The sequence below is a fragment of the Thermobia domestica genome, chromosome 1, assembly GCF_964235325.1.
Source record: "Thermobia domestica chromosome 1, izTheDome1.hap1.1, whole genome shotgun sequence".
NCBI lineage: Eukaryota > Metazoa > Arthropoda > Insecta > Zygentoma > Lepismatidae > Thermobia > Thermobia domestica.
Genome location: NC_137454.1, coordinates 265800401 through 265824842, shown reverse-complemented (window position 1 = coordinate 265824842; position 24442 = coordinate 265800401). Strand labels below are relative to the sequence as shown.

At 35.4% G+C, this 24442-nt stretch overlaps 1 protein-coding gene across 3 annotated transcripts in view; it reads right to left on the bottom strand.

Moving 5' to 3' along the window:
* The window catches only part of LOC145660877 (glutamine--fructose-6-phosphate aminotransferase [isomerizing] 2-like), a 364008-nt gene that overhangs the window by 15073 nt on the left and 324493 nt on the right, over positions 1-24442 (bottom strand). For all 3 annotated transcript variants that reach the window (XM_081726310.1, XM_081726317.1, XM_081726323.1), the window contains one exon: positions 15829-15963. In XM_081726310.1, coding sequence (XP_081582436.1) covers positions 15829-15963 — 135 coding nt within the window. The remainder of the gene's footprint in view (positions 1-15828; positions 15964-24442) is intronic.

Below are 24442 nucleotides of genomic sequence, written 5' to 3'. Positions count from 1 at the left end.
AAGTCCCCCGACTGTCAACTTCTCATCAGCGCGTCTGAGATCCGTATATTTTTTCCAAGTGTCTGTGTATAGCTTTACATGTGCATCATACAAACAAGCAGTAGTGTGTGTACGAGTATCCAAATATTCCCTTTTGTCATTTCGTCGGCCAGCGTTTCACTCCACTTCTGCACAAAAATACTCTTTACGATTTGTGCTTTTAAGAGGTGAGACAACTTCATGCTGCTGTTCTAGCTATTCTACCAGGCGTAATTAATCTTGGAGCGGGCGTTAGTTGGGTTGCCTAACTCACGGACTTTGTATATCAGAAATTTGTGTGGCCTACTGTACACAAATTTCAGCAAAAGTCATAAAAGAGTAAAAGATGACAAAAATTTAAACGTTTTAAAATATATACTTAAACCTAAGATTTGTTCCAATTCCTAACATAAAGTACTTAGACTTGGGAGGAAAGAGGCGCCAAAAAAACTTCTTTGCCCCGGGCGCAATATTTCGATCCTGGTCACATCATTCTTGAGTACAGTCGGAAGAGTTAACCTCCCCCAGGGCCCTCATCGGGCGAGTGAACTGGTAGATTGCGCCGTCGCCTTCACCCATACTGTTAAGGACAATTTCAGATTTCGTGGATAAATTTGTGGTAACTATAAAATACGTAGTAATCGTATATACGGCCAAATTCTATGATTCGAAACAGTTTCAAACTCATAGTATACTCTGAGTAGCGAACTCGATCCGTGCATGCACGTAAAAGTTTAAGGGTTATAGTTTATGTATATGTAATATTTGCATTTGTGTGTAGTATCCTTTTGCTTAGTTTTAATTAAAATCAAAATGAATAATTAATATTTTTTTTCTTCTGTGTTACACATTCATCAACACTAGCTTACAGCGCTCACGTCTAGGAATCTGTCGTTTCCCAGCTGCGGTCGAGGCTGAGCGTGTTGAGGGCGGGTTATTGTGACTAGCTGAGACGAAGGGATAGAATAAGATCGACTTTTTTAAATATAAGGAATCACAACTAACCACGGCCACAGCGTTTACTCCTGTCGTACATGTGCGTGCAATCGTGCCATGGATAACAACTTCTTTCTGTATGGTTTCCATATTTACTGCACAGTTTCATTACCTCTGCCATACAGACATTCGGTGAATCCCTACATGCGTATGGAGAATCTCTGGCACAGTTACGTTACATGTGTGTCAAGCCGATATGATTTTTATGTGTTTCTGAACCCCCGTTTCTAGCTTCTATTAGTATCCCGGTAGGTAGGTGTAAAGTTCCTTTCCCCCGTTTTCGAAACTATCAATTTCCGGACTATATGTCATATAAACTATTTTGCTTGTTTTGGCGCCAGAAATTTGTGATTTCATTTTTCACCATTACTTTGGGGACACACTGTATATATAATATGTATGTGTGTGTGTTGTTCATACTCCCTCTGAAGTTTCGAACATTGATATTGAAACAATCATGACCGACAACCAATTTATTCATATAGAAAGTTGCAGAATTTCTCCAAGATTTTTACTTAGCTTACTAGTGCTCGATATGAGCAAACCCAGAAACATGGAGCTCTTATCTCACATGTTCCAACATGTGACGGTTGATATTAATGATTACGTGATTCTGTGTCGCAGTTCTGGTAAATAACGTGGCAAACGAGGTACGTACACGTGATCAATCTCAGTTGTACCGACCATTGGATATCCAGTTCCTTTGTGGGCTGTAAAAGTAGTAACTCGGGTTTCATTTTTGAATATAAACTCTTAGGATATTATTTTTATTTCTGCGATTGTATTTATTGTTTCTTTTAGGATGGAATACTCCAAGAAATTATAAAAACAGTGGAAGAAATAAAACGATACATGACTGAACTCACTACTATTATAGCCCATACAGGGGCTATGAATAGACAGTGACCTAGTTTGTAAATAAGCAGCCTATTCAGTCCCATGACCGTTACTTCTGTCTTGCCGGGACCGAGTTCAAAGCTCAGTTACATACGTACAAAACTAGGAGATAGTTGTTACAGTAAAAATAATCAGCGCTATCATGAACCAGCCCAAATATGCTCCACACATCTTTAAAAATTGCAATAAAAATATGAATCTTGGATGCAAAAACGTCAAAAAAGGAACTTTATTACATTTTAGTACATTAAGAAAATAATCTACTTCAGTTTTCTGGCTTAGCACTCATTTGAATGCCTTCCCACTATCTGCTGTGATTTGTTGCCTGGTTTTAATTATATGTAATATTCTACCTCACAAGTCAGTACACTCATTTTTGTCTTCGTAAATTTCTTTTCATTATTATTTACATTTATTTCTACTTTATACTTTCTATTCTACATTCTCTCTTATTTTGTGTTTATTCTTATATTGTAATATTTATTTATTATTTTTTGTTAATTTACTTATTAGTTTTAATTTATCAATACTTTCTTCCTATATTAACAAATGTTTTTCCTTTGTTTATTATTCCTGCTCTTTCTTATACACTTACCGACCTGCTTGTCCCATTATTTTATATTCACCCATTCAACTCCATGCATTTTTAGCCTTGTAGCACTATGAGGTAATCTTACTTCTACATGGTACAAACCTGGGCGCTTCACAGCCCTCCCTTGTAACAAACAAATTCCGAAGCGAGGATAGAAAATTAACTACTCAGAAAAAAGTGCAAGCATTCATCCACACTTAAAAAAAACTTTGCTAAACGTTTCATCAGATACAGATGAGAGAAGTATGGTGAACAGTTAAAGAACAGAGAAATAGTTATGAAACGTACAAAGTAGGAGCTACGTTGGAATGAAAGATCATGTTATCATGTCATAGTGTTACTAGGCTGAAAGTCGATGAAGTTGAGTGGTTCAACATAAAACTAATGGGATGGATGGGTCGGTAAGACTGTATGAGAAAAATTATAAATGAATAACAAAAGATGTATAGTACATAGAAAAAGATTTTTAAAAATAATGAATTAATAAACTAAATATTACAGTACGCAAGAAAATAGCAATAAATAAAGATCAGAAATAACGCAAATAAAAGGTGTAGGGCAGCCTTTCCAAACCTGGGGTCCGCAAGCCAATCTGAGAAAGGCAATGAAATCTGTGAAATGAAATGAAATCTGTAAGTTTTACGTCCCACGCTTATGCCGGTTAGGCTAAAGGAGACTGTGATTATGAGAAATGTGTGAAATGGTGGAATGAAGAGTGGGAGGAAACGGGAGAACCCCGAGAAAACCCACGAACACGGTGTTTGTCCACCACAAAGTCCACACGGCGCGAGCTGGGATCGAACCAGGGATCCCAAGCACCGGAGGTAAACGCTCTACCACTGAGCCACTGCGCCCCCAATCTGAGAAAGGCATTCACAGTGAGAAATATACCATTTTAAGTTAAATGATCGAATTAATAAGTCAATTTGCGTGAGAAATGATATCTGACCTACAAGAAGTTGCCTATACTAAAACTTTTTTTTTTTTTTCTGACAGTCAAAAAGCGTGTAGACTGATGTACATGTTTGTAAAATATCTTCAAACGAAAATCATCTTTGACATAATAGGTGACTCGAAAAGGAAAAAGAGAATGATAAATTCTTCCTCAGCATTCTTTCATTTGTCAAAAATCCTTGACCCCCGCACCTTCAACCTGCACCCTTTCCATAGTTTTTGTTGTTACAAGTACGAAAAGTGCTGTTTCCTCCAGATTGTCTATTTACAAATGATTTTACTGAATTGCCGCATGAAGTAGGTGGTGAAAGAAAATCTGGCGACTGAGATGCGTCTAGTACAACCCCGCCCGTATTTTAACAAACTGGGTGGAAAGGGTTGCACCTGACTATTTCTTAATGTAGTTCCGAATGCAAGTCTTGAAGGGGTTGGAAAGAAATACTCTGAATCATATTCCAGAACACAGTGATACTTGATAGTTGGTGTTAGTGGACAGTAGTGTACTTGTGAAGCTAAGGTATCGTGTTTATCGGGAGTTTATGTGTATGTATGTGTGTGAGAATTCCACATAATGGATCCGTGGCTAAAATGAGGTTCGCTAAAACGCGGAAGAAGAGAAACTAGCGGCACTATAGAAGAAGAAAACAAGGAAACTGCGAATTCAAAAGAAATTACGCAAATATTGTGATAAATATTTAGAGATGGGATTTACTGTAGTTGAGGCAAACGGTGTTCAAAAACCGCAGTGTGTTGTTTGTGGCGAAGTGTTATCGAATGAGTGTATGAAATCATCGAAACTGCAAAGACATATCGAAAGTAAACACTTTGAGCTGGGGAAAAAACCGGTTGAATATTTTAGAAATAAGCTGACAAAACTTAGTGCTTCGAAAAAGATACTTAAGGACATTTCCTCTGGACAAAATACCGAAAAGGTAGTGTTGGCTTCTTATGAAGTAGTTTTATTAATTGCGAAAAAAGGACTATCTCACACAATTTGTGAAGAGTTGGTTCTTCCAGCTGCCAAAGTGATGACACGCCTGATGTTTGGGGAAAAAATATCAAACGAGTTATCTTCAATTTCATTATCTAACATTACCATCAAAAGAAGAATAGAAGAAATGGCTGGAAATGTACAAGACATGTTAATAGCACGAGTGATGGCCAGTGAATACTTCACTTTACAACTGGACGAAAGTACGGACGTTTCTGATAAACAAAATTTATTAGTTTTATTAGAAATGAACACGACAGTACCATACAAAAAGAGCTTTTGTTCTATAAACAGCTTCCGCTTCACACAACGGCAGAAGCTATGTTCGAAATTCTTAATTCTTTTATGGTGGTGAATCACAAAGAATGGTCACGTTGTGTTGGCATTAGCACAGACTGTGATCGAGCAATGACTGATAGTACGCGTTCAATCGGTTGCTCCTTTAGCGAAATGGACCCACTGTAGTATCCAGAAAAGCGTTAGCTTCACGTGATATGCCATACAAAATGAAAAGTGTTCTGGACGATGCAGTGAAAATTGTGAATTATATCAAGTCTCGTCCTCTTAACTCTCGATTACTCAATGCACTGTGCAATGAAATGGGCAGAGACCAACAACACCTCCTGATACATTCCGAAATTCGATGGTTATTTCGTGGAAGAGCTTTGATCCGTCTTTTCGACCTCCGCGATGAAGTGAGATTATTTCTTTTAGACTCCAAATTTGAATTGAGTTGCCGTCTAAAGGATTTCACTTGGCTCTCAATTCTAGCATGCATGTCAGATATTTTCATGCTTTTTAAACTCTCTAAATATAAGCCTTCAAGGCAAAAGTGTTACCATATTCATGGTTCAAGACAAGATTGAAGCATCAATCAAGAAACTAAACGTTTGGTCCCGTCGCCTAGATAAAAGAGATGATGATTCTTTCTCTTCCCTTAGCGATTTCTTGTCAACAACTAAAGAAGAACATCCTTCTGATGTTGTTATGAACATGAAACAACATTTAGAAACCATGGTCTTAAAATTCAGGGAATATTTCCCATTAAACAGAGAAAAACTGAAATAGGTAAAAGATCCTTTCCTAGAGACAGAAAATGAGTTGCCAAACAACGAAGATCATTTGAACTTTTGTGGAACTCCGTTATGAAAATGAAGTATTCATCTTCCATATTGACTGATTTCTGGTTGCATGCGCTATCAGTGTGTCCCGAAATCTTGAAAAAGGGTGCTACGATGCTTACTGCCTTTACTACGACATACCTTTGTGAATCAACGTTTTCTGCTCTTTCTTACCTGAAGAATAAGTACAGCAGTAGACTTGATGCTGAGGTTGATCTTCGCTTAAAAGTTTCTTCGTTTGATCCTGACATTTCTAAGTTAGTAGATGAAAGACAATACCAACCATGGAAAAGGCTGGTGTAGGAGAAGTAAAACTGTAATCAATATTAAAAGAATAGGCTCCGTAGTGGCTATATGACTAGCGTACGCGTATTTGATGCGGAAGACCTGGGTTAGATTTCCGGCGGGGCTCATGTGGTTCGGATTTCACTTACGCCGTAGGTCCACACCTCATATAACCTCGGTTTTGAAAGGGATACTAAACTCTAATGCAACCAACTAGCAATAATATACGAAATTGGCAAAGAAAAAAATGAATGGGACGCTATAAATAAGTGAAGTAGAACATTACTGGTATAAACGGTTTAAGATCAGGAGACGGTTTGCATAGAGGATAGTACTGTGCCTTTCCATCTGTTTCTGATAAATATGAGAGAATCTGCGGAAGAATTTTAAGAATACTTACCAGGAAGAGGTAGTTAAACGCAATAGTTGTATTGTCTAGGACAGGGGATGGAAAATTTGAGCGCTGAAATATGAGTGATTATTGATGTTACGCGAAAGAGGAGTTAAGAGTTCTGCCAATGTAGAAGGCTGGGAATGATATGAATGAGGCTGGAAAGCCTAATTGGTATGGAATAGGAAACTATTTCAAGGATCCAGTTCTTGTGGAGATCTTCGGTAAACAACTTTGCGGTAAGCAAAAAAAGCCTTTTCGATTTTACATGAAGGTGTAAGACAAGATGAGATGAGGGAGACTCAGTTTCTGTATCGAACGGTGTTGGATAAGGAAGTTCAGAGTATAGAGTATTTTACAAGGGTTTTTGTCTTTGTTTTTGTTATTTTCGGGAGGGATTTTTGCACGAGTGAATTGCTTGGTGATTAAGTTGAGGAGGAATTCCTAGTATGACAGTGCTGACTAAAGAACCTCTAGATTCTTGAAAGATGATGTGGTGGAACGGATGTGGCTTCCCGAATGGCCAAGTCATAGGATAGAGAACGTTTGATGTGGTTAGAGTGGAAGTTCTTGAAGTAAAGATATCGCATACTGTTGGCAAGATTAACGCCAGTTTCGAGACGTTTATTCCCAAGTCGGATGTCCACATCCAGGAAAGTCACTCTATGGATGTGGAAAGATCACGTGAATTTGACTGGGCACCTATTCTTTAAAAATGCTAGGAATTTTTTTCAGCGCTTCTTTGCCATAGATCCATATTAAGATATTCATAAATCGAAGTCGGAGGAAAGGATAAAGCACTGACGAGGGGATGTTTTGAGTTTGAAGTGTCCTACGAATAGGTTGGGTTATTGTGGGGTTCATGGTAGTCCCCTTGATTTATAGATAATAGTTATTTACGTTCACGGTTAGGACAAAGTGGGCAAATTGCATTAGCAATTATGTGCTAAGGTTTCGAACTTTGGGGCAAGTTTAGAAATTCAAGGTCGCTGATGGGGAACATGAGGTATATTCGCATATAGTGAGATTACGTCTATGAAACCCAACTTAGAGTTGTGAAGTAGAGATTAAATGATGGAGCGAGTAGTGTGTCTGACGTATAATGGGAGAGTTCGGATATCGTGCTCGATGTCTCGGGAAGTCGACATGGATTCAACACGATTACCAGTACTAGAAACAATGGATTTATCCGGATTGCTTGTTTGTGAATTTAAGAGAGAAACATTTCTGGTAAGTAATATATATGTAATTACAAGAAAATAGTGAAAGCACAGTCACACACATATTTAAAACGTACACTATCTTTCACTAAATCGCATCATGTACGAAGAAGAGCAAATAGGGAGAAAATAACGAAGAAAAAAGAGAACAGAGAAAAACAGTGAAGAGTTCGAATGGAAGCCATGTTGGAATGACTTCGGTATTCCATCATGATGCCCACTTGGAGCCTATTTCTCAAAGCTACTAGTCTTGTTAATATGTTTTTTACAAGTCGTAAAATATCAAGCACTAGAGTAATATCAGAAGTCATTTCTAAATACTGATCGAAGATTTTCATTTATTTTCGATATTCTCTGAAGAAGGATATGTTAGATATCCGAATCCGTTATTATAATTTAAAATAAAGTGTGTTTTAAGCTTTGGTCAGTGTTTCTTTTGTTAAATACTAATGTTGATATCTCTAATTTGCCAAATTATTATATATGCAATTATAAATGTTTGATTTTTAGAAGATTATACGACTAGTAGTTTTGAGAAATAGGCTCCTAAACGTTCCATAATCTTTTCTCTGTTAGGTATTTTTTTCCCCTTTCTTTGTATTTCCTTCCCTATCTGGTGAAGTATTTAGTGAAAGTGCTTATAGTGTACTTTGCCAGTCTGTGCGTAATTATGTTGACATAATTCTCTAATAAGAAATTACTTTTCTGTTAACACTTCGGGATTCCTTTGTTCCAACTATATATTTGTTCGAATGTCAAAACCTTTATCTAGCTGATAGCCCGAAAAGACTTATTAATTTTTTTTCTTATCTGTCTTACCTGGAATTCATCTCACCTCTGTGTATTGAAATAAAATACTGAACTTCGTGCCACAAGAGCCCATGAAATACTCTGGCCGACCATATGGCCTACATTTCAATCGGTGACGCCACACAATGCTTGGTATATGTGTATGTATGTTCGTAAGCGCATTTCTTCGTTATGGTAATTATTAGTATGCCCCATGATCTGTTTCTGGCTATGTCACTGATCAGCATAGCACTAATTATTGCACTTCGGAAGTTCATAACTATTATAATGTGTTGATGCGGTTTAAATTTTTTTCCTTTCATACCTATACTATTATATACAAGGGTAAAAGTGACTCACTCATCAACATGAATACCATACTACTATAGCTAGAAACTTGAACAGGAAACTCCTTTGCTACGAAAATACGCGATAAGAAAGGATTTTTAAAATACGTAACCTAAGGTTGCTTAAAAGGGATTCAAATCTATTTTAAAAGAATGAAAGTGAAACTTGGTTAACATTGAGAACGTAAAACTTGCCATTAAGATAACTGAGCATGTGTGTCAGCATTTTTAAAAAATCCGCTCTTACATAGGAAAAGGGGCAATTTCTATTATAATTTCGACTCTACTCTAAAACTGCCAAATGTGAGGATTCAGTTAAGTTAGAAGAGAGAAATTCGGTATTTAAAAATTTAAAAAACTCGGAATTTAAAAAACAAGTTTCGAAAATTTTGCTTCTAATGGGGAAAGGGAACAATTTGTGTAATATTCAAATTTCCAATCCTTTATACAGAAAAACTTTGTGTGAGTACTCGTTTAAAGTGCGGGTAAGAAGTTTGGTACATAAACTCCTAATTGATACGTATTAATCGGAAAGGTGTTCCAGCCATTTCAAAATTTCGGCTCCTAAAATATATAATTTCCAGTTCGAAAATTTTCGATTCTATGTTCAGAAAATGCTTAATGAGAGTATTCGTTTAAGTTCGAGACGTAAAAATCGATATAAAAATTTATAATTAAAAATAAGTAAACATGTTACAGCGTTTTCGACAATTTTAAGTAATGTTTAAATTAAAACATATTTAAATAAAAACCAAACAGCCGAACTCCATTTGGGGGGACAGGAAGTAGTTTGAGGGTTGGATCCCCATTTGGCACTCGTAGGTACACTACCGAGTGAAAGTAGTCTTTTTTATGTCTTGGCATGAACATGAAATTTCAGTGACACTGTGGATTCAGATTGATAGCGGAGCTTTTATAACGTGTTTTATAACATTATGAAGGTATTTTGTGAGTTTATAAGGAACTAAGAATGGATATATATAGTGAGAATTTTATGTAAGGCTTTCATTACTCATATTTTCAATTTAATGCGTTAGGATCAAATTTAAAACTGATTACTTTCTTTAACTTATATTTTGTAGCTGAAAGATAATTTTCTTTATTTCTTTATTAATTAAAATGCATTAAATTTAGCTTTAGATAAAATACTTTTGGCTAGATTCTGAGAAATCATTACAATGAATAACACAATGAAATTGACTAACTTGAGTAGTTTTCCGAAGTTCAACCGAATCTTTAAAATTTGATTAGTTTTCTTATTGAGTAGTTATTCTGTCAAAGTTATATTTTAGCTATTCAAACTATTTTTTTAAGGTTTTTGATCTCATTATGATTTCAAAATTATATTCTATATGTAATTAGCCTGAGTCTTGTAGGTCATTAGGAGGAGTGAAGATAGATATATATATAGTTTTTAGAGAAGTTCTGTAGATTTGAATGATTAAAAGTAAACAAGCAATGTAAAAATAAATAAATAAATAAATAAATAAAAAAAATTACTCTTGCTAACGCATCTTATACGTGATAAATAACTATCGAAATTTGAGAATGAGATGCAACCAATAGGTTTATTTATTTGATACTGAACAGATGATGGATGTTAGCCCTGATTAAGTTCAATCTACACTTTACAATGAAGATAAATGGGGATGTTGGCTAACACAGCCGTCCTAGGATTTTGAAGTATTGGGATTAGACCTAGACTGCTTTTATAGAAAAATCAACAATTACAAAGAGAAAATAGACGTGATGGTAGAAGGACTAAAATGGAAAAGTAATTTGATAGTCATTTGATGGCATATAACTCAGGGAAAGGGAAACTTAGTACAGTACCTTGATGTTGCACTGATTTTTCAGGTAAATCTGTTTCTCTTCTTCTAACGACGTAAACCGTCAACTGCTATGGATGACTTTAGCGCAAGACAGGCCGAGACTCCCCATATATGCTCACTACACTCGTCATTCACAGGACGAAACAAAAGCATAGAAATTCTCGTAAGCTTAATGCAACGCATGGAATCGTTGTCTATCAATTCAAAATTTGGACGTCAACTTATCATCGTTATGTGCTTGTACTTTTTAGAAATGAAATGTCGTTTTGGTGAGCCATTCCGTTAAATATTTTGCCCAAACTTTCTCGTAAGAACGCCTGTATCAGACTCCGCCACGAAAGCATCGGCTTTCCTATGTCAATAAACACGGAAGACTAGAATTAGATATGTGAAAATGACTGTACTAAGAAGTTAGGAACCTGATGCAACCTTAGGAATGTGCAAGTGGGAGTAGACGTGTTGGTTTTATTTTGAAAAATATACTAAGCTCAATGAATGAAAAGTAAATCGTGTAAGTACTTCTTGTTTGAAGCGTTGATCATTATCACGTGTTTCAAAATTAATTATTAGTAATAAAACTGGCTGTCTATTCCAGAAATTTATATCATAATTCTTTTTATGATACAAATTTATATCAATTTGTAAATGTTTTAATCTCCTATCACATAAACATCCCTTTACATACCATATATTCCTTCATAACTCTGACGCTAAATCCAAGTCACAGAAGTTTTATTTTTACCAGACAGCACAAGAAATAGAACAATAATAGTTTCAAAAATACATCAACATCAAAAGTACACTGTAAATATAAAAGGATTTAAATAACAACAAACAGAGGACTTAAAAAAAAAAAAAAAGTAGACCACTTTGTCGGTCAAAAACCTAAGCAGTAAATATTTCTGATTTTTTTTTTCTTTCATTGGGACTAGGGCACTTGGTTGAAACTAGAGCATCCTTGAAAACCGCAAAGACATGCAAGTAAAGGATAGTCTACTTCTACAGGCACGCTGCATACGACTATATTGTACTAAGGAGAGTAAGGGAAAAAAGGGGTTAAAGAAAAAACTAAAAGAAATAAATGAAACAGATATAAGGCGAGTGAAATATACAACATCGAAAAAAAAAAAGAAAGTGACAGTTTAATAGAACAAAAAATACATCATTGTAAAATATAGGAAAATAAACACTACTTAATTTCAGTACGGTAAGAGAATAGAGGAGGATCACAATAACGCAGCATGTCGACTCAATATAAAGCGCAATATATTCAACCCAGTATGTCAACTCAATATACACAATATGCAGTGCCAATAAATATAAAAGGATTAAGATAATAAAAATGATAAAATGTCAGAAAAATAAAAATAATATCCATAATAAAAGAAGGGGAGTATAACAAAGTAGCTACCTATAGAATAGAAAAAGGACAACACAAAAGAATATTGGTTAAACCCATGGAAAAATGAGCTATGGGAAATTTAAGGCCACAGCAATCGAAAAATTGGAAACGTTACAGTCCCTTTCCTGGCTTTCGACAAATGGATCTTCAGAACCAATACGACAGGCAATCACCATTTAAACCTAATTCCCTAACTATGCTAGTGACTGGACTGTTTTTTATGAAAGAATTTTCTCGTCAGTTTGGAGCTACTACAAAATAATTGAATTACTACGATGAAGAAGGGAGATCAGAAGATGATATATACTCTTCTTCTTGCATCGTCGTAATTCAAATATAATGTCCTCTTCTTTGTTCATCGTAGTAATTCAACTATTTCGTAGTAGGCCGAAACTAAAAAGAAAACTTTTCCATAAAACCAGTCCGATATCCATCACTGATTGCATTGAACAATTCACTACACAATGACGTCACAAAAATCTGCGACTATACTCCTCCATGAGTGTCAGGTAATGACCCAAATAAATGAAATGTTAATCAGAGTGACGAAAAGAGGAGGAAAAAACACGGCTGGGAGGTACTCGGTCCACTTTTCATTATGTTTATTACATAATACTGACTTTAAGCGTTGTTTTATGTGTCGAATTAAGACCTCAATTGAACCATTCCCATAATGCCCAAGGACATTCATAAAATGTATCTTAGCACCTATTGATGCACATAATTCTTTAAATAAAACCACAGTAAAGCTAGAACTTTTGTATAAGTTCTCTGAAAATCTTGTACTTCAGAATGATTTGCTCATTAAAAAAAACGATGTTAAATATGATAAGAACCCTTGACCACGAACCCGGAGGAACTATCAACAACTACTACAAGACATTTGTGTCTTAAAATGTTTCTAACTAATATAGCCTAGGCATATCAATAAATAATCTATAGGTTTCATAGGTTGGATATGTGTTCACAACACCATAATGATTTCCAAGTCTAGATTTGGACATTTGATACGTTACGTATTCTCTGCATTGTTGGTGTACGTATTTGTTCTATACGCTAGTAGAAGATGAGGGGTGGTCATTAAATAGGGGTTCAAACATATTCACGTCATGAGATTTCACATCTAATGTTATTGAAAGAAAATAGTCATTACAAGGGTATATAATGTCAATTCCAAAGAAGGAATAAAAACTCAATTACTTACTAAGGAACAGTGAAAACAAAGTCATACATGCTAACACAGACAATGATTCCTTTCGATAAAACGCCCCTATCTGATGAAGACTTTAGCCAAAAAGATAATTGCGTACTTTTCTAGTGTGTGTAATTATGGATTCACTATTTTCTGGTATAGGAGTTACTACATGATATGTGTATATATATGAAAACGGAATCCTACGACATAGGATTCGTAAATATGACAGAAAACCTCAAGGATAAATAACAGTAAACTGCATGCACTTTCGATGAAGCTTTATCAGACAGGAAGGAAAAAGGGAAGGAAAAAGCGAATGGGAACGATATGTGATAGACCTGACATATCTTCCTTTCGTCTGATGAAGGGTCAGTAAAGGAACTGAAGTTTCCTTAAAAGCTTCGTGTTAAATATACATAACAGCGGAACACAATTTCATGGAAACACTGAACGAATTAATCAACCAATGAGTATGACAGAACTAGAGTCGACTGTAAAACAACGTATGGCCGTTGGGAGTGCAAGGACCCAGCCATCCAAATTTGCTAATGACATTTCAGTTGAGGTTGGTAGATTTGCATGAATCGTCCAGCGGTATTTGCATAGTGTGGGAATGTACTGATGCGTCACCAAAATGAAGAATGTTTACGAAAACAAATGACATGATGACAAAATTAGGTCATCGCCATGTACAACAATCCAGAACATTTTTGGGCCCATGTGGCTTTCTCTAACGCGAGCGATTTTGTCAATTCTTAGACAGCAGTGGAGAGTAAGTATAAAAGCGACTGAAAGATCGCAACTCTATTACACTATAGTGAAATACGGCGATGTATGTTATAGTGTTGAGTGCAACATGAAAAAAATGGTTGCAATTGTTTTTTTTTTTTTTTTTCTTCGACTAGCCTCTTAATGCTGCTAAATACATCGCGATATACCAAGATGGATTATTACTGTACTTTGAAAGAGGCGAAGTCAAGGAATCGCAGAATGCAACGCAATCCATCAATTACGGAGTGCCATGTGTGCCATGTCATAGGACAAAACTGACTACTCGCCAGCAAAGGCAAAATGAGGATCAAACTGGTGCACCATTAAAAAACTGCGGACATGAATTCTATAGAAAATGTTTGGCATCTTTTATAACCAAAATTGCATAAAGCCCAAACAGACCTGCAAATAAACAATACTTATTTTCTGGAAGCACAGTTTGTCGAATGCTATAATTTGTCACAGGATCTCATTAACGACTTACTCCAAACTAGTCACTGTATGGGATAGGAGCGCACTCCTGCGATCAGGCTGAGCAAAGATGGGGAGGGAACGAGGTAGGTCAAGAATGGAATAAAACAAGTGTTGGCAGTGTACCATTAGTCATGAATCCAAGAGTAATGCACCTGCAGACTGTGGTTTACTGAAAATAAAAGCAGGAAACACGTCACAGTGCAGCGCGTTGGAAATGACTGTATCATGATACATGTGATTAAAGTTTTACGTGCTGTCAAGAGGTTCAAGCAAGTACTAGTTTCAGCACCAGGAACGGTTTCTTCTGTGCAATAGTACGTAGCAGTGGCCATAGACTCAGTTTTCGAGTATCTATTTACTTGTGTCAGAGTACTGTATGCATGTGTTCACCATCCAGCCGCTGTTATAATATTATGTATACGACTAGAAACTGCTACGAACATATAATTACATTTAATTAAATAAATTTATTTACCACTGTGATCTACCAGTCTACTATGTATATTTTGTAACAGAATGAAAGGAAAAAGATCATTAACTAGTATTAAGTTTAATGGTAGCTCCTTTTATGTACAAGTTTTTAATAATATTCGAAAGAATGAGTAAACAGATATGAATCCTACAATAACAAAAATAATGTTTTCACAAGGTTCACAAATACGTGTGTTAGAAAAATTATGAGACTGATTGTCTTTTAACAATGAATATTATTATAAATCAGGATTATCTGCTTCAAACTAGTCCCCTTGCGCAGCTACACCGCGATGGAGGCGTTGTTTTCATTCCTTGTAGCAGTGCTGAAATGCTTCTGCTGGAATACCTTTCAGCTCGTCAGCTATGCTCTTCTGGATATTATCCAAAGTACCAGAATGTAGCCTTTTCAGGTAGTTATAGAGCGAACGGAATAAAAAGAAGTTACAGGAACTGAGATCCATTGAATAGGGAGACTGAGGGACAACATGAATGCTTTCCTGCCAAAAAATCATTGAAGATGATTCCATATTGTCATCTGTTATAGAGGTTAAAGGTCTTCCCGCAAGAGTTTCGTCTTCCATTTGTTCTCGGCCTTCTAAAAAGGATATGCGCAATCTGAGCATTTGTGCCCTGGACAAAGAATGTTTTCCATAAGCCTCTTGTAACTTTTTGTAGGTCATACTAGCGGATTCGCCACGTTTTGCACAAAATTTGATGGTGCAGCGTTGCTCAAACTTTTGCCAGTCCATTTTCGTAAAGCACCTCAAAAACACAACTTTACTTCAGACGCCCTCAATAATCGTGTAGCAATTGGAGCAAGTTCAAATCTGTATCGAGTCAACAGCAGGGGTTAATGCAACTGGTATGGAAGGTGGAGGCAAATGCTTTGTCGGTTCGTGCACAGTGTTGCCAGTCATTACTCTTCTAACACACCTTGAAATACGTCCCTCATATTTTATATATATATATATATATATATATATATATATTATGTTATGTTATACTATAGTATGATATGCTGTACTACACTATAGTGTATAATATGCTATGCTATAGTATGGTTTTAAGTATAGTGTTACCTGAAGACAATCTACGGTGTGAGGAACTTCCAATATTTGAGACGCAAAACTCTGAGTTTCTGAATCTCCTTTTTCACAAATAACTATTGGTCTTCCTTCTCGTGCAGTCACTTGTTGCAATGCATTCATACATTTCTGTAATAAGTATAAATTAGTTTAAGTGTATATTAATTATGGATGATATAACTACAGCAAGACTAGAAATACTTGAAAACAGCATATGAAATATTCATTTCCTTAATTAAAACATTTGAAACAAACATTCTTGTGGAAAAGATCTACGTAACTAAATTGCCTGACTGCATAAGCTATAATGCTACGCTATGATAAGTGTGTTTAATCATTTTGGAAATTTTCATACTATTCGATTTCATTAAGCATGAATAACAATACTTCGTATGATAGATTCACATCATTCACAATATCCAGCATTTACTATTATGGAATTTTATGCAAGCTTCAATAATAAAAAAAATGAACATTTCTGCAAGCGAGAACATACAATAATGTTTACCTTATATTCGAATTATCTTTATTTAATTCAATACAATATAAATTAAGCATAAAATAACAGCGGAAGGGATAGAAGGGACAATTTAATACTAGAGAGGAAAATTAAAGAGACAATTCCTAATGTCTCTCACTGGAGAAAATACTTTTTGTGAAGTTTGCCGAAAATCTATTTTAAAACCTCGAAATGCACGTGCTTCTACACGTTTCTCAAATCATTCAAACACGTGTAATACGAATCCAGATAAACAATATTTTTGAACCGAAAATGTAGTGCAAAATTGGTGAGAAATAAATAAATAATAATAATAATAATAATAAAAGGGAAAATACATTTTAGGAAGTGTCTGTTCGTACCCTAATTATCTTAGATTCATGATTCGCACGCCATTACCTTCAGAATGAATCAGCGGTTTGAGTCTATCATACATACACCTCATGGAAGCAAAATCCGGAAAATTCCGCGAAATATCCCGGAAAAATGTTGTTTTTAGGTGTTTGGGCGCTTAGTTTCAGGTATTCTAAATATATTACACGTTCTCCAAGTTTCATTAACGTACGGTTAAAAACATGTAGGAAGAGAGACAAGTTTTTCGAAGAATATTTCACTATTTAGAAGTGTTAGGAAAAAAAAAAAAAAAATAATAATAATAATAATAATAACAACAACAACAACCACCAGGTTCACAGGTCGTACGCCATCCTCTGTAGTATGAAGCACTCTTTCAAATGATACTATACGCATGTCACAATCCATAAATTCACAAAATTTATGAAAAATTTCTTAAAAAGTTTTATTTATTTATTTATTTGAGCGCCCCTTTTGGGATTCGTAGCACCAGGCGCCTGAAGAAAGAAACCCGGAAAAATACTAATGTCTAGGATATTGTATATATATGTATTTGGGTAATTCAAAACTTCAAATTCCGACTTTTTTTTATCTCACTTCCGCGCAATTTATGTTTCTAGAGACTAAAATTTTCTCTCGTTTTGTCAAACTCTATTAATATTTAGAGGTCGCTCATCAAGCATGAAGTATGCCAGATTGGAGCATTGCGTTCTATTGGCATTGAACATTTCAGATCGCTGCGATTTTCATTTATCAATCAAGTTTTATCAATCTAGACGGCGATTTTCGAATTTTTAATATTTTAATTTCTAAATTTTAGAAATATTTTTAACAAGTTTTGAGTTATTATGTCATATTTTGTTACTTCAAGTGTCTGGCAGCAGTGCTGAGCGACTACGCACGCATGTAAGAAGACAGGTAGATGGACGACGTATGCAAAAGTAAGAGCGTTATCCAATAGAGTACCGGAAAATAAGACTTGTTGGACAAGTAATGTAGCTTAAGCCAGACAAGAAACATGGCTACTTGATTCAGATCACTTACTTCAACAACAAGTAGAAACGAATTATACCTTCTGGCAGGGTTGATTAAATCAGTGATTTACATCGGATGATCTTTTTAAAATCAATGATTTAAATCAAATTTATTTTTGCATTACTGAAATAAAACGTAGTATTTCTGGCTACTCGTAGATACTAATCGAATTGTTAATCTAAAACTAAACTCGTAATCCGTACTATGTGATGGTAGGATCTTAATAGAGCAAATTTAAACCAAATATCTATTTTTAAAAGAAATCCAAGTGATTTGACAATGTACTTAATTTTATATGGTACAGGAGAAAAAAGCTGACTCCATTTAACGTTCAATACTCACAATTTTTAGTTCAGAATTTTACGTATCGTGGTAATACATAGCCTTTTTACTGTAATTGAGACGTACGTATATATATATATATATATATGGGAGGAGTTAAACTATAGTTTGCAGCTTTATCCAGTGTAAAGCAGGATTGAAGCCCATTTTATCCTGTGTATATGTGAGCGTCAAAGGGAAAGGGGGCTATAGCCCTTATATGGATCCGCGCATATATATATATATATATATATATATATATATATATATATAACGGGTTAAACAGTTTAAAAGAATTTTTGAACATAGTCAGTACCTACTTCATTCGGATTTTCGGATTTTTATCGAATCACTTTGACTAAAATGCGTATTCTAAAGGGAAAACGGAGATTTAAAATTTATGCCAGAAATAGAGAGTCTCACGAGCCCCCCAAGTTAAGAAGATGAAACCAACAACACAACAACAACTCAACAGATGAACATGATGTAAGCTCAACATTAAAAGTACTTTGACACTGTCTTATTGCTTTCGGAAATTCTACCTGTAAAGAGAAAGAGAGAAATTTCTGTTTTTTTCCTTTCATACTCAAATCGACATTGTCTGCCTCATCACTAGAAAACGGCTAAATCACTTGAAACGACTTTTTAACATAGCACTTGGCTCGAGCCAGGATTTTTTCGTAGCATTTTCATAAATGCGTATCCTAAGGAGGAAGGAGGTGTTTAAAATGTATGCCAAAAATTAGAACGTCTTTCACGTTTGGAAGATGAAAACTTCGTATATGAATTCTTTATGAGAAATAAGTAGACCCGTGGTCTACCGCTTAAATAATTCTGCGTTTGTTAGTTTGATGGATTGGTGTCCTTATGGTTCCACATTTTTCAGCAAAAATTAAGAAGATTCTGCAAAGATACATCATCAAAATTTCAGAAATTCCTCCAAAATCTATAGATAAATACATAACCAATTTTAAAGCATTTTTTACTGACTCTTTGCAAAGCAGTCCATCGGGTGAAATGTCAGTGTGATAAAGTGTATATAGTTTAAACAAAAAGAAACTAGAATAACTGAGCACGTTCGTACCTCGAAACCTCGAAATCCGCAACAGTTATTCGGTCTAGCAACGAATCTTAGAAATTACAACCATCATATCATGGAATCATGTTTAATTGAAAGAGCAAAAACAGCAACGGAACGACAAATTAAAGAATTATATTATATTCACAAAGAAAGGCCCTCACTTAACCTGGATAGAGGAGAAATAAATATCATTTGGAGTAATTTTTTCACTACATACTTTCGCAATTTGGAAAGCAAGAACAGAAAAACAGTGAACAGCAGTGTACAATATCAGTGAGTTTCTATTCCCGTGTGTTTTAATGTTTGACAGGAGACTTTTTTTTTTTTTTTTTTTTTTTACATATCTTAACCTTTTAACCTTCCTTCAGTTTTTTATCCTTTTTGAAGTCTACCACAGGCTGAAGAAGGAAGCAGCATCTTCCGAAAGCGCTACCTGCTACATGTAAAAGAAAATTCTGCTACATGTTTTTGCGGTGAGTAGTAGCCTTTTTGCTTTTTCTCACTGAATATAATCACCGCTCGCAATATTGTGATAATGCATATTTACTTTGTTGTTTACTAATTAGGATGCTTAAATTTATGATTGCCACACATTTTCATTTTTGTCCAATCATTGTGAAATGAATTCTCAAGATTACGGTGATTGCGCCCGCCTCAGATGTTGGGTGAAGAATATTGTACTGCTACTGAGTAACTGCCACGTGTAAGAAACACCTGAAGAAAGTAACATAAATACTAGGAAATTCCTATTTTTTTTGCTTTTATTGTAATATCATTTAATAAATAAAACTGAAACCCTCGTAGATTGCCAATTAGAAAAAATAAAATCATTTAAATTTTATTGTATTTTTCAGAAAAATCACGTACAAGTTAATTCAATTTTAAAAAATAGATTTAAATAAAAATGATCAACATCATGATTTTTTTTAAAAAAAAACGTGATTTTTCAACCCTGCCTTTTGGTCATGTCCAGGGAATGAAATCGAAGATAGTACTTTTGATCAAATCGATTTTGCTGTGTATTTTTTTTTAATTATCGCAGTAACCTACAGAAATCTATCCAAGACAGTTTGAGAGATGTCGCCACGAATTTGAGTGTATTTTGGACAATAATCCAGATTTTAATTCAGAACGTTTATCAAGTGGTAAGCAAAATAGAGAAACTTTACAATGTTTGGATTTGACAAAAAATGCAAAAAGAGGGAGTGAAGTAACAATATCGTAATGAGCAGAAATTTCAAGCATCTTTCAATTTCTTCGATATAGTACATGCGGATGCAATGGAGATGGTAGAAAATAAGGATGATCAAGAGTTTCTTTTGGCGCAGATCAAAAAAAGGATTGTCGCGGCTACATGAGCAATATTGACATGAATTTGGCAGAGAAGGAACATTGAGTAGAGAAAGTGAAAATGCAAGAAGTGCTAAAAATTCGACGTGAAAAGCGAAAGTTAGAAAATTGTTTCGTTGGGTCTGTCGTTGTAATGGATTCGAGTCTGAGACCGATGTTAATGAATCCATTGATTTAAGTGTCCTATCTGGAAGCGTATCTCAAAAATTACCTGATCAAGCGATAGGTATTGGCAGAGCTGGACCATCATTGACAATAACGTCAAAACTAGCTGCCACTCTAGATAGAACCGATATCAATAATCGAAAAGCAGCTTTAGTTGTAGCAGCAAATCTAGGTCAATGATTATTCTGTAAGTTATTTCACAATTCTTTGATTGTACATTGGGACGGAAAGTTATTGGAAAATACATCTGGAAAAGTAATGATCGATCGCCTTTCGGTTATTGTCTAGCACAGTGGTTCTCAACCTTTTCGAGCCTAGCACCCTCTTGGGTGATTGTTCTGAGCGTGCCCTTAACGTCATCTTAACCATATCTATTAAGCCACAAGGTCAAATGTAAGTCTTGAATGAAGCAAATACATTAAAATACATTATACATTACACATTACATTATACATTATTAAAATACATTATATATTACATTTTTCTCCGAGAAAAGTATTTTGTTTCGACAAAAACAAAATGTTTAGTCCTCTTATCGCAAAAAGCAAGTGGAAAGTCGCAAATTTCTTCTTAAAACCCGCAGGAATAGAAAGTCCTCTGCAATACAATAGCTTGAACAATTAACCTCTCTTCTGATAGAGGAAGTAGAAGAGTTACCATGTTTCAAAATATATAATTCGTATTATTGCCTGTAGATTCCTTTTCGTAATGAAAAGAAATAACAAAAATCAACACTGACTGTTCACTGTGTCAAAAATACGACGGTATTGACTTATTTCCTGTAAAATTACGAACTAAATATATAACAAATTAAACGAAGATTATTTTTCCCTAAATGTCAATATTCCCTTACTTTATTAATGGCTACTTTTGAGCTTGGTGGATTGAAGCCAATTTAACAATATTTGGTGTTAGCTTCATCAACCGCAGTCTCAAGTCACCCCTTTCACATATTTGCAGTTTGTTTCTCGCTCTCGTGAGGATCTGTTGTACAACGCTGAAACCCCTCTCCACTACGTAGAAAGAAAAGCTAAAAGAAGTAACTTGAGTTCCTGCTATATGAGAGAATAGATTTCTTCATTTTCACCCAAAAATACTCATAACCAGCCTGTTCAAAGAGTGATTTGGCTTCATAGTCTTGTTTCAAGTCGGTGAGTTGCTCCTGCAAATTTGCGTGATCTGTGGTACTCACTGGAAAAGGACTGAACATCTCATTTGGAACTTCTAGGGTACAAACATCTTGATATATAATTTCCATGCCTTCCTTGACCCGTTTGAGACAGGAAAATAATAATAATAATAATAATAATAATAATACCTTTTAAATCTCTTTCTTCAAGTTCCCTTTCGTTTTCAAGTGCTCTAAGACTAGAAAATTGATAGAACCCCCAACGACTTACGTTACTTGCAGGAAGGTCCAATTTAGCAATGAATGAAGAGGTGATTTCCTTAGCCTTAACGAAATTCATTCTGTCCCCTTGTAGCTTTGTGTTGACTTCACTGAGTTTATCGAACACATCAGATAAATAGGCCACACCAAGAGCATCACTTAGGCTTGCTGAAACTCAACTACTGTGTCAAAAAGTTCATAAACACGCCGCAAACACTTTCTTTTTGACAATCATCTAATTTTCGTGTAGAAGAAGACGTTCAAATTTTTCGTCATTTTCTTTACAGACATTACGAAACAGATGGTCATTCAAAGAATGGGACTTGATTTTGTTAACAGCACTTATAACTCAAAGATTCGAGCAACCTGTCACTCAAATTTTTAGCAACAAGTTGCTGTCGATGAATGACACAATGGACAGTCATAACACAAGGTATTGCTCTTTCCAAATTAGATATAAACCCGCGAGATATCATCCAATCACGGCTGCAGCTTCATCGGCTGCGCAAGCTACAATGTTTGCTAGAGAGATACTTTTCTCGTTAAATAATCTTCCACCTTCTTGTATATTGAAGAACCCTTCGTGTCGGTGGTTAAGTTTTGGGAGAACAACATTTCCTCCATACGCTTGTCATTTTGAAGAATGAAACGGACATAACCTAGCAGTAATGCTTCGTTATCACGAACCGTTGATTCATCAACCTGCATTAAAAATTCTGTATTTTTCAGCATGTTGATAAGTGTCTCTTCAACATCAGCAGCCATTTTATCAATTCTTCTGGAAACACTATCGTTACTCAAGGGAATGGATTGGATACACGTATTTAAACCCGGTCCTAGCATAGTATTAACTATTTCTTTAACGGCGGGTAAATATTAATGTTTCTACGATAGTGTGAAATTATCCACATTTTGCTATTTGCTTGGGTTTGCAGCGTTTACTACGTTAATTGATTATAAGAAGAAAGGAGTCATTTTTCGGCATTCTGTATAGATTTTCCAAACAGTTTCTCCACAATGTTTGGGTTTTCAAATTTTAACTTTTGATTTTAGAAGAAAAAGTTTTATTGGCTTTATCTGGGTGGATTCTTAGCAGATAATCTTTTAGTCGCGAAGATTTCATGGCTTCATCTGAAAATGTCCTTTCATAAAGGATGAAGAAAGGAAGTTGTACGTTTGTAGGAGACAAGATGAATCCAAATTGCAAGTATTCAGTCGAATATTGATGGCACTTTTTCTTTTCAGAGATGTTCATGAGTGTTCTTCAAAATATACAAACTCCACACAGAACACTAAAACTAATCGATTGTGAATTAACTGTAAATTACTTACATTATTAAATTAAGTTCGTAACCACTTTCCGATTGTTCGGAAGGAAACTTCTTTTCTATTATATTACGTATTCGTGCGAGTAAAGAGCCGAACTGCAAAATAGAACCGAACCGAACAAAACAGAACAGAATACTGCTAGTTGCTGACTGGAATGAGACATAAGAGGCTGAGGAATTTAGAGTTGATTGGCAGAGCCCCTCTCCCATCGCTTGGTTGTGAAATTGGTCACTTGACGTTCGTGTTCAGCGTATCCAGTTCATTGTCAAAAATTCGTAAAATGCATATGAATGCAGAATGCCCTTTGTCCAATAATACTAAGAAAAAGACTAACAGGTCATGAAATCTAAACGCCCTCTACATAGCCTATCGCTCCCCGATCGCCCCTTTTTGTTACAGCGCCTCCTTCGAGAACGAGAACGCCCCCTGGAGGACGATATCGCCCACGTTGAGAACCAGATTTCAAGAAATTTTAGGATTGGACACAGACAGACTTTCAAGAAATTTTAGAACTGGACACAGACAGACCACACGAAGTATCAGACAGGTTGTGCGGAATTCGCATGTGCTCTCAGTTGTTAAAGACAGCAAAACATTTATTATGGATTTTGCTCAAGGTCAAATGCCTATTGCCCATTCACGAGAAGATCATTGGACGATGTTCTTGCTGTCCTATTTCTAAAAGAAACATCACCTTGTGGAGTGAAGTTTCACATCCCAGGGCAATTTATCCCGCAAGACGAATGGCTAAGGTTCTCTACGGGTTCAAAATGTTGATGTTCCGTTGCCCGTTTAGGTTTAACTTATCGGGAAATTAGACTTGGAGATGTCTGCATTCCCGTTATCAAAGGGCGGTTCACAGTACTAAAGTTTCTAAAGTACTTTCTAAATAGAATAGAAAATGTTAATGTTTTCTTATGTTTTTAAGTTACAAGACACACAAGTATCGCATTAGAAAGTTTCAAGCACTCAAGAGCATTTTAAAGTTTCAGGCATGACCTAAAATGAAATGAACTGTTTTCAGTTTAATGTCCGATGGTTATGCCCTTTAGGCTAGATGATTAATGAAAATGTATGATTGTAA